The sequence below is a fragment of the Gigantopelta aegis genome, chromosome 8 (genome assembly GCF_016097555.1).
Source record: "Gigantopelta aegis isolate Gae_Host chromosome 8, Gae_host_genome, whole genome shotgun sequence".
In the NCBI taxonomy this organism is placed as follows: Eukaryota; Metazoa; Mollusca; class Gastropoda; order Neomphalida; family Peltospiridae; genus Gigantopelta; species Gigantopelta aegis.
In genome coordinates, this window is record NC_054706.1 from 2,167,711 (window position 1) to 2,179,897 (window position 12,187).

At 37.9% G+C, this 12,187-nt stretch overlaps 1 protein-coding gene across 4 annotated transcripts in view; it reads left to right on the forward strand.

Annotated features, from left to right (window-relative positions):
- Positions 1 to 5,821, forward strand: part of LOC121379954 (tektin-3-like) — a 47,989-nt gene extending 42,168 nt beyond the window's left edge. For all 4 annotated transcript variants that reach the window (XM_041508651.1, XM_041508648.1, XM_041508647.1 and 1 more), the window contains exons 5-7: positions 1,385 to 1,607; positions 4,153 to 4,307; positions 4,704 to 5,821. In XM_041508651.1, coding sequence (XP_041364585.1) covers positions 1,385 to 1,607; positions 4,153 to 4,307; positions 4,704 to 4,920 — 595 coding nt within the window. In that variant the 3' untranslated portion in view covers positions 4,921 to 5,821. The remainder of the gene's footprint in view (positions 1 to 1,384; positions 1,608 to 4,152; positions 4,308 to 4,703) is intronic.
- The last annotated feature ends 6,366 nt before the right edge of the window (positions 5,822 to 12,187 follow it).

Consider the following 12,187-nt stretch of genomic DNA (forward strand, 5'->3'; position numbering starts at 1 on the left):
CATTAAGCGTATCCATGTGATTTAATTGTGTAAAATGATCAATCCAGTAATAAGTATGCATGCAATCCGTTTTCGTTTTAAAGCATATGGTTTGTCCTGGACAAGGAGTTCAGCTTTGTAACGAAAACGTGCTACAACCGTAATATTGCTTTGTATTCTGATTTCATCATTTCTTATTAAATGGCAAAATCAGTTTATGGCAGTGCTGTTTATAGCGGTGCAAGAGGGATGAAATCTTCAGTAAAGGGTCTCCTTTCTTGTGAGTGGCTGTCCTCCTATAGACGAGGCACTAAACAGATTCGTGCAATCGATCAGTATTTTGCCAAATACCCATTCGACTCTGTACTGTGCAGAGATACGGCCCTAGTCACGTATTACAGTTTTGTTGTTCAGATTTGTTGTTGAAATTGAAAGCTGTGTCTGTTCAAGACAGTGGAGGACTTTATGACAAAGCTGTGCTCAAAAAGCTGCAACGGTTTGGTTTCATTTTAAAAATAAATACTAGTAATTCAGTTGTCCAAGTGTACACTATCCAATAGTATATGTTGACACATTTAAACTAGAGACTGTTAATGTTATTACAAGACAAGGTATTGTTATGTCACGCTATAGTGCAGTGTAAAGAAAGCGCCACAGCAGTTGTATGATGGCGCAGTGGTTAAGCCACCGTGGTTCAAGTCTCGAAGGTGCTAGTCTCGTATCCTAGTAGAGACCTGTCCATAACCTAGCGGGGAGTGCAGTCACTACGAGGACTTCTCACCGACAGCCAAGATAGTTGAAGTGTGTGCTCAGGACAGCGTGCTTGAACCTTAATTGAATATAAGTATACAAGTAGAAATATAAATAAATTAACAACAATGAATAAAACAGTCACTGACGTTCATTCATTATCGTCGGTAAATCATACCCCCAGGAGAGCAAGTGCTAATTAACACACGTAAACTGGTATTAGAAGCTAGGTGTATCTGGCCTTGTGCTTAAAGAGACAGACCCTAGTTTCAACCCGTGAAAATTAACACTAAGTTTAGTTAATCTACAAACCTGTAACACATTTGGATAAAGTTACAATTGAGAGAAACATGAATCTGTGACTTTAAAATGAAATACAGTCTAAAAATAGACTAAAACTCGACTCCATAACTGTTACTTCTCAGACTCACGTGCATTTTTAAAAATATGAGAAATGGATTTTGTGATATTAAAAACAGCAGGATGACCAAAAACACTTCGAATGTACGGAACTTGATAATCTAAACCATAAAATCTAAGTAAAGTATGATTTCAGTTATCAAAAACGGCTATAATAGTGAAAACAATATGCCTTAGTGTTTAAAAACTAGGGTATGTCCCTTTAACCTAACCACTGACCCCGTTTCGGATGCAGGGTGTCGGTGCCTGAGACGTGGGCGAAGTTCAGCAACGATAACATCCAGCGGTCCCAGAGCGAGCGCGCCGCCTCCAAGCAGATGAGGAACGACATCGAGAGCTGCCTCAACTCGTGCGCCAACGAGATGTGGCAGGAGTGGAACTCCGTCAACGTGGCCTTGACCCAGAGGATCCAGGAGTCCACCGACGCCAGGAACAAACTCCAGACGCATCTGTCCAAGGTCAGCAAAACCTTATTGATTATGTCCGAGATGTTTTAAATATATAGTATACACCTTTAAACAAACTCCAGACCCATCTGTCCAAGGTCAGCAACACCTTATGTCCGAGATGTTTTAAATATATAGTATACACCTTTAAACAACTCCAGACACATCTGTCCAAGGTCAGCAAAACCTTATGTCCGAGATGTTTTTAATATATAGTATACACCTTTAAACAACTCCAGACACATCTGTCCAAGGTCAGCAAAACCTTATTGATTATGTCCGAGATGTTTTAAATATGTAGTATACACCTTTAAACAAACTCCAGACACATCTGTCCAAGGTCAGCAAAACCTTATGTCCGAGATGTTTTTAATATATAGTATACACCTTTAAACAACTCCAGACACATCTGTCCAAGGTCATCAAAACCTTATGTCCGAGATGTTTTTAATATATAGTATACACCTTTAAACAACTCCAGACACATCTGTCCAAGGTCAGCAAAACCTTATGTCCGAGATGTTTTTAATATATAGTATACACCTTTAAACAACTCCAGACACATCTGTCCAAGGTCAGCAAAACCTTATGTTCGAGATGTTTTTAATATATAGTATACACCTTTAAACAACTCCAGACACATCTGTCCAAGGTCAGCAAAACCTTATGTCCGAGATGTTTTTAATATATAGTATACACCTTTAAACAACTCCAGACATATCTGTCCAAGGTCAGCAAAACCTTATTGATTATGTCCGAGATGTTTTAAATATATAGTATACACCTTTAAACAAACTCCAGACACATCTGCCCAAGGTCAGCAAAACCGAAACCTTATTGATTATGTCCGAGATGTTTTAAATATATAGTATACACCTTTAAACAAACTCCAGACACATCTGTCCAAGGTCAGCAAAACCGTATGTCCGAGATGTTTTTAATATATAGTATACACCTTTAAACAACTCCAGACACATCTGTCCAAGGTCAGCAAAACCTTATTGATTATGTCCGAGATGTTTTAAATATGTAGTATACACCTTTAAACAAACTCCAGACACATCTGTCCAAGGTCAGCAAAACCGTATGTCCGAGATGTTTTTATTATATAGTATACACCTTTAAACAACTCCAGACACATCTGTCCAAGGTCAGCAAAACCTTATGTCCGAGATGTTTTTAATATATAGTATACACCTTTAAACAACTCCAGACATATCTGTCCAAGGTCAGCAAAACCTTATTGATTATGTCCGAGATGTTTTAAATATATAGTATACACCTTTAAACAAACTCCAGACACATCTGTCCAAGGTCAGCAAAACCGAAACCTTATTGATTATGTCCGAGATGTTTTATATATATAGTATACACCTTAACAAACTCCAGACACATCTGTCCAAGGTCAGCAAAACCATATGTCCGAGTGTTTTTAATATATAGTATACACCTTTAAACAACTCCAGACACATCTGTCCAAGGTCAGCAAAACCTTATTGATTATGTCCGAGATGTTTTTAATATATAGTATACACCTTTAAACAACTCCAGACACATCTGTCCAAGGTCAGCAAAACCTTATTGATTATGTCCGAGATGTTTTTAATATATAGTATACACCTTTAAACAAACTCCAGACCCATCTGTCCAAGGTCAGCAAAACCTTATTGATTATGTCCGAGATGTTTTTAATATATAGTATACACCTTTAAACAACTCCAGACACATCTGTCCAAGGTCAGCAAAACCTTATTGATTATGTCCGAGATGTTTTAAATATATAGTATACACCTTTAAATAACTCCAGACACATCTGTCCAAGGTCAGCAAAACCGTATGTCCGAGATGTTTTTAATATATAGTATACACCTTTAAACAACTCCAGACACATCTGTCCAAGGTCAGCAAAACCTTATTGATTATGTCCGAGATGTTTTTAATATATAGTATACACCTTTAAACAACTCCAGACACATCTGTCCAAGGTCAGCAAAACCTTATGTCCGAGATGTTTTTAATATATAGTATACACCTTTAAACAACTCCAGACACATCGGTCCAAGGTCAGCAAAACCTTATTGATTATGTCCGAGATGTTTTTAATATATAGTATACACCTTTAAACAACTCCAGACACATTTGTCCAAGGCCAGCAAAACCTTATTCATTATGTTTATGTTGCAGTGCTGTTAGATCCAAATTTTCTCAAGACGATTTTCAGTAATAATAAAGTCCGTCAGAATGTCCCTCTTATTCTGCGTCTGTTAAGAGTAAACTTTGAACGTGAAGTTTTATAATCACGGTCGGGAACGGCACTAGGTCTGTGAAGTAATCATCAAATAGGCGATTTATTCCTTCCACGTGCTTAGCTATTACTTGATAGTATTAAATGAAAACACAAAAACACAACATATGAGATTGGCTTTGGACGAGTGATCAGCGATTGTGGACTCCCTTGCTCACTTGCAGCTAGTGCCTCTATGGAGTTGTCATCTAATGGTTGGTCTACGTGACTGGCGGTAGTTTCTCGGGGTATAACTACTGGTTTCACTTACAGGTGCTGCAAGAGATCTTTGACATGGAGAAGAACATCGCCCTGCTCAAGAAGTCGATCCACGACAAGGAGGCGCCAATGCAGGTGGCCCACACCAGACTGGACACCCGCACACGCAGGCCAAACGTCGAGCTGTGCCGAGATCCAGTACAGCACAGGTTAGTGAGCGGTGACGTCTGGTCAAAGATACCCTGCTGGAACATTGGATTGATCTTTATTTACTGTACCTATTGTTATTACCATTCCCTTTACTTTGAGACCCTTTCCTTAAAATACAAAAAACAACCTACAATACAATATCATTAAATCTAAGACATTACATATGTAGGCTATAGATCACTATTATTAGAAAGAATTGTGTTATAGGGAGAAATTCCTCTTCGATTATTTTGAGGTTTGCAATTTCGCCCTTTTGATAGGGGAGATTTTTCATCCTAATGGGCTTTTTTAAAATGATATAGATATTTTTACGTGTGCGTTATGGTTTGATATCACCAACTACCACACTGTGTTTGATGTGTGAATACTGATTGTCAATTGTTTGTTTTTCACAGGTTGGTGGAAGAGTGCGGAGAAATCACAGAAACCGTGGAGTACCTCCAGGCTAAACTCCGCCAATCGGAGAACGCGTTACAAGAACTGCTGCACACGAAATCGTCCTTGGAACAGGATCTGGCGATCAAGAACAACAGCATTTTCATTGACCGGGAAAAGTGCATGGGCATGCGCAAAACCTTCCCAATGTCACCACGAGTCGTGTCACTTGTGTAACGTGACCAATCACAACAGACAAGATGCTATTTAATTATAATTATTAAAAAAACAAAACAGGGGAGAATACATTATCGGTTTTGTTTTTCATCTTGACAATAATATATTTACAGCATTCCTAAGCAAACAGTATTATGCATAAGCTGCTGGAGTGATTTGGAAATGTCTCATAAATAACCAGCAGTATTCTGTCCAAATCACCAAGAGTAGTTTGCAGTCGTTGCCCAGATACATTTATATGTGTTGTTTTCCTATTCAGTCTTTAGTATGTACAGATCGTCTTTGTTTTATGTCCCACAGTATACGACACTAAGAAACGGTGCCACAAAAAGTCGAGTGCCAAGCAAAATGGCTTTACATTTACCTTTTCTTTTTGTTAATATATAAAATGTACCAAAAGCATTTTTATTAATCGTCATTATTGTAACATAACATAAAATTAAATTGTACAAAAATATTTTGACCTCGTATTTTATACAAATTTTGTTTCTAAATACTGAATATTTCAATTAGAAATTTAGTGATTGTTTATTTGAAGTCAAGTCGGATTTTATAACTAAATGTGCCGTTTTCTAGTTCCGTATAGTAGAGTGTGCTTCTAAACCCAACTATTAATATATTTTTGAATATTTAATATATTGCTGAATATATTTGTTTTTGTTAGTGTACATAAAATGTTTATTATTATGATATACGTGCTTGTATATTGAGCTCACAAACAATCTGTGATAATTTTTCATGTTTCGCACCTGCTTTTAGTGTTTGCACTTTGCGTTCAGCGTTTGTACTCTTAGGAATAGCTTTACCTGTGACCACCTTTTACCACATACACCATTCTGAAAAGTATTTTTACACATTCTTTCTGTAAGATACCATCTTGCAATAAACATTTTCAAGCTGCCAAGTGAGTCGTGTTTTCATTTTGTAGCCACCAGTGTCCCGTGACTGGCATACTAACGGACATCGTGGTGGTATGTACTTCTCTCTCACTGATAGTGCAAAAAGAAGATTTATAAACGTCCTGTGCATCAGTAAATCCTCGATAATCTTTATATTTTTAAATACAGCAACAGCTTTAGTTTGCGATACATTATTTATTATTGGTATTATTTATAATTATATTGTTAAAAGAACAGTGCTCCAGTCCTGTCTGTTGAACCTAAAGTATGGTCTACCTCATGGGTACGCCATCAATTACTACGTATAGCTGGACCGCCGTGGTCGTATTTTGTGATCACGTAAATGGTTGCGTACAGTTCTTCCACGAACTTTCCTTAAAGGCATACTGTGACGGATGTTAAGGACCTCATTTCTCTAAATATGGATAATAAATAGAGGATATTATATGAGTGTTTACGACACGAGTACCTAAATTATCATAGTTCCCGAGCGAGAGCGAGGGAAATGCGATAATTTAGGCACAAGTTAGTTACCAATAGCGTCTCTTGTTAACTGTGTAAATGAGCACAAATAGTGTTCGTTAGACATATAGGACAATCAATGATAATTTTGAAACAGACTATAGCTAAAATAGGCCATGCTGTAAGTGCAATCTTCAAAGTCTGTGTGCAGCCATTTTGCATTGTGTCACTCGGAGGGAAATTCAAAGTATACTTGGATGTTTACGTCAACAGATAAAATAAGACATTCATTTCATTTATGGATTCATAAATTACAATAAGATATGTATTGAAGCTTCTATGTAAATGTATGTAAGTTGATATGCAAGGTTGATCATTACAACGTTGACAGACACGTGTTGACAGGTGATAGAAAAACATGTTGATCGAGGCTGGCAAAAGTATACTTTTAGTGCATTAATTCAGAGTTTTTTTCAATAAAAGTGTTATCGACCAGTTTTATACATATATTCACAATCAAGATGTGTTGTTTTAACAACGGTTTGTGAATTAAATTAACGTTGTTTGTTTACAAACATACCCCGACACTTGTTTCAAGATGTAATGTAACGTCATTAACGTGCGCAGACTAAAGCCTATATCTCACGAAGACAAATTGTCACGTTTAATTTTGCGACTATTGAATTTTTGAAAACGCAATTGTCGCAGATATTTTTTTTGCGACAAAAAAGTCACCAAGCAATCGCCAAACATGTGTGCTAAGTTAGTGAGATATTAGTGAGTCATTAGTGCGAATGTTTGGCGTATTTGGCCTCATATGGAGTCATCAACGCCAAACATTCGCCAAAAGTTAGTGAGACATTAGTGAGACGTTAGTGCAACATCAGTGCAACTGACGCACTAACGTCGCATGCAACGTCTTAGTCGCATGACAGTCTCGCACCAGTCGCACTAATGTTGCACTAACATCTCACTAATTTTGCAACCAAAATGCGAACGTTTGGCGAACATTTGGCATTTGGAAGCTACCTATACAACCCCCTGTTGAAAACCATTGGAGCATCAGTCTGAATCTGATCATCATCAGTGTAGGACATCCAAGAAGACCTCTAGAAGAGCTATTAGACCTCTAAAAATATGGACCTTGAACCTATGGAAGTTGATCTACAGGCTGCAGTTGCTGCTGAAGAGGAATGCTACCTGCTTGCAGCTGTTGCTGTTGTCATTCAGCAAGAAGAGAGTAAGAAGGAGGAAGAAAAGAAGAAGAGAAGACCCAAGAGAATCTGGATGCACAAGTGGTTGCAGGACAGGCCAAAGTATGGATGGTACGAGAAGTTGTTAGGTTACCTTGAAAAAGGTAACATCACCAGGTACAAGAACTTTCTTAGAATGGACCCAGACCTTTTCCATGAGTTGGTGGTGAGACTCACTCCAAGGATACAGAAGCAAGATACGAACATGAGAAGATGCTTGGAACCTGGGATCAAGGTTGCCATTACCTTGAGATATCTGGTCACTGGTGACTCATACATGTCCATGGCCTATGGTTTCTGGGTTGCTCCTAACACCATCTGCAGTGTAGTGCCTGTAGCTTCCTTCTTCTGTTTCTTCTTGGCAGGCATGATGGCTAACTAAAATATCCACAAAAATGTAATAAAACCACACTTCAGCAGTTTTCAATGTCACCTTATCTATAGGCACGCGAGGTCACGTGGTACAGTGCCGTCACGCGAACATTTTGTGACATGTATGTGCGTATACGTGCAACATATGCACGTTGTAAGTGACTATGTCTCATGTCTAGACATGAAAGCCAAAGCTACGCCAAACAGTCGCAAAATATTAGCACTAACTTCGTACTAACTTATCACTAATGTCGTGAAAAACCAGAGGCCATCCGGCCATGCGACGTTAGTGCTACATTAGTGCTACATTAGTGAGAATGTCTTACTAACACTTTGCTAACATTTGGCGTTCAACTGTCGCAAAATACTCGCTGAAAATTTTGAACATGTTCAAAATTGCTGGCGATGCTTTGGCGATGTCTGCGAATTCACGCAACAGTTTTGCTACTGTTTAACTAATATTTGGCGAATTGGCGAATTTCAGTCGCATACCATGCGCAAGTGAAATTTGTCTTCGTGAGATACCAGCTTTAGGTGACATGAGTGTATATATTTCTGACAGTTGTGAACGTTATATTCATAATTAAGTGTTTGATGTGTCACAACTACATCGTAATATAATACAAGTTATCATAAATAATCAATTAATGTTTTATTAAATTAATTAAAAACACGTATTTGTCATTAGGGCATGTGATCAGCTTACACTCGAAATAAAAATGTATTATGAAGAAAGTAGTATCTGTGGAATGTCGTGTCAGCCAATCAGAAAGAAATATACAGCCAATCGTTAAACGACAATGTCAGGAGGACATACGATTTAGTCATGACATACGAGGGAAATCGTACGATAAATATGACCCTCGTTATGCTGTACCTCGTAGGTAATAAATAGAAATTACATTAATTGTTGGAAACCAAATCTAGCTATTGCATCATCTTAACTGAACCATGATGGAGCGAAATCCATGTCATCCCTCTCAGCAATTTTAGTTTTTGAATTATGGACCATTGCCATAATTCAATTATTTTTACAAAATGTCATTAAAAAATTGGAGTATGGTGGTTATGAAGATGGTCGAATAAAGTACATTTAGGGACAAATCAAATTATTTTTGTTCAGGTAATATTTTGTTAGACCATTAAATAGGTCAATGGTCTGTGACAATATGCCTTTAACTCGGGGGATGTATCGAGGTGTCAGACTCGTTTCGAAATGATCCGTAGTAAAGGTGTACTGGCGTGATAAAGACGTTTTGCTTAACGTGATGTCACACACAGGCTCCCTAAATATGGAAGATTTCTAATGTTCTTAAACTTGATAACATTACCGTAAACACAGTATGATGTTCTGATGAACACTGAATATTAAACAGTTTAGCAATAGCGTTCTGTGCCATTCCAACCTCAAGCATATCGTTCGTAAACGTTCATTTTCTGATAGGCATGGCATCACGTTGCCGATTATCGGATACGAATAAAAGTGAAAAATTACCCGAAATGCGATGATGACAAGCTGAGTGCATACAGAGTGAATGACACATGAAGTTGTCAACGACTCTGGAATATCGAAGGGAATGGTTACCCGATAAAATATAACGTTGGGTTGTCTCGAAGAGTATTATTCAGCAGGCTACATATGCACCAAACCCCACCCGTTAATGATATTGTTATTGATCAAGTTCAATCACAATAAAATGTATATAGTGGCAAGATATTAAAATATATCTTTTTGGGACGCAACTACTAGTTATCGTCAACAAAGGAATGGCGTATTGTTAAATGTTACTTTCTATATTTCCAATTGATGGTTTTGATTTTTTAAAAACGTTTTGAAAACAATTTTGTTTTAAAATTAAGAAATAAATTTAAGAACTATTTTGTTTTGGTGTATATAGATATTGTAGACGAAAAGGCACTGAACACGTGCGGGCTTACTACCCCAGAAAACGGTAAAGTTGTGTAATAAATTGGTTAATTTCATTAAATTTTCTAATTGTATAGGAATGCAGGATATATAAAATAACTGTCTTAAGGTATTGGATTTATCCTGCTCAGGTCGAATGCCTTGGCCGTAACCAGTTACTCTATATATAAGTGAAAGCTACGTTGAGCTCTATAAAATATAGTAGCACGGATAATGTTACAAATCGGTATAAACAAAGTATCTGCTGTCGTCCTGAAATATCAGTATCTGTATAAATATTTCATTTCATTTCAACTTATTTTCGTGCTGATATCCAATTAAGGTTCAAGCACGCTGTCCTGAGCACACACCTCAGCTATCTGGGATGTCCGTCCGGGACAATGGGTTAGTGGTTAGTGAGAGAGAAGAGGGTGTAGTGGTCTTACACCTACCCACTGAGTCATTAAAATATTACATCAAGCATATGCCCCTACCCCTACCCCATCCTACCCACCCAAAAAAATAAATAAATAAAAAGTGAAATAAAATCAATTATTTTGTTATATATTGCTTCATCCAAAAAGGATGACCATCTGCAGGTTAAAACGTGGCGTTACATTTTGAATTTGAATTTCATAAGCCTACACATATTGACAAAGAACTGGGGTCTATTTCACAAAACATCGTAAGTTTACGTCTGCGACTAGCAGTTATAACGGGCATACATTTTACAAGTGTTTGGCATCTATGCGCGGTCGGTCTAGGATCGATCCCCGTCGGTGGACCCATTGGGCTATTTCTCGTCCCAGCCAGTGCTTCATAACTGGTGTAACAAAGGCCGTGGTATGTACTATCCTGTCTGTGGGATGGTGCATATAAAAGATCCCTTGCTGCTAATCGAAAAGAGTAGCCCATAAAGTGGCGACAGCGGGTTTCCTCTCTCAATATTTGTGTGGTCCATAACCATATGTCTGACGCCATATAACCATAAATAAAATGTGTTGAGTGCGTCGTTAAATAAAACATTTCCTTCCTTCCTATTTTACGAAGAAAATTACATCATTACAGAAGATTTTACGGACAAAAGAAAATGAAATATGTATACTTTTAACTATCTTTGATGTACTATAATTAAATAAAAACGTAGATTTACGTTTACCTGCAAAACTAGGCTTACGATGTTTTGCGAAATTGGGCCCTGGTTGTTATTTTATTTTTTATTTTTTATTTACATATTTTTCACATCATCAGTCTTGGCGGTGGCGAACATTTCACTGCTGTACACAGTCCAGCGATACCTCTATTCCGCTGTGACCTAGGCCCTACGACCCTTTCCCTTCCCCACCCGCCAGTCTCAGTGTGTCCCTTGCTCGATTTCACGCTGGAATGGTTCTAGTTCACCATTGTTGAGACAGGATTTTAAATTGGAAAGTACCAACATAGAGGGTGGGGCGGGGTGGGATACCCACTTTGTCTGGGTCATGTTATGGAGCAACAGACAAAAAAAATAATTAATCTTTGCTTTTTTCAACGACACCACTAGAGCACATTGATTTATTAATCATCAGTTATTGGCTGTCAAACACTTGGTAGTGTTACAAAACCCCTCTACATTGTTCTATTAACAGCAAGGGATCTTTTATATGCACTTTCCGACAGATAGGACAGCAAATACCACGGTTTTGATATACCAGTCGTGATATACTGGGTTGGACGGGGGGAGGGGGGTGACCCAATCAGAGAAGAGGTCCACTCAGGAGGTTCGATCCTACAACGCAACTCAGGCGAGCGCTCTAGCGACTGAGCTAGATTTTGCCCAAACAGGCAAAAAGTGATGAGTAGGGGGAAGAAGTGTGATTGCAAGCGCGGAGCTCCATTTTTGCGCCGCCGTTAAAAAATAAATAATATAATATAACATAATAATAATAATAAACGCGTGTTTGGCGTGCCCTTCATAAACCCCTGGATCTGCGCCGGGAAGGAGGTAAAATTTACGGTAGCTCAGTCTCTAATGACTTTTTGCTAAGATTAAAATATAACGTTAAAAGTTGCAGGTGCCGTCATGTCTTGCTGGATTTCCGGAGGTGATCAAGAGTTAAACTTTGTTTTGTTTAAAGGCATACTGTCACGGATTTAAGGACCATATTTCTCTGAAAATGGATAATATATAAAAAATCTAGCTATTGCATCATCTTAACTGAACCATGATTGAGTGAAATCCATGCCAACCCTCTCGGCAATTTTAATTTTTGAATTATGGACCATTGCCATAATTCAATTATTTTTACAATATGTTATTAATAAATGGAGTATGGTGGTTATGAAGATGGTTGACTAAAGTACATTTAGGGACGAATCAAATTATTTTTGTTCAG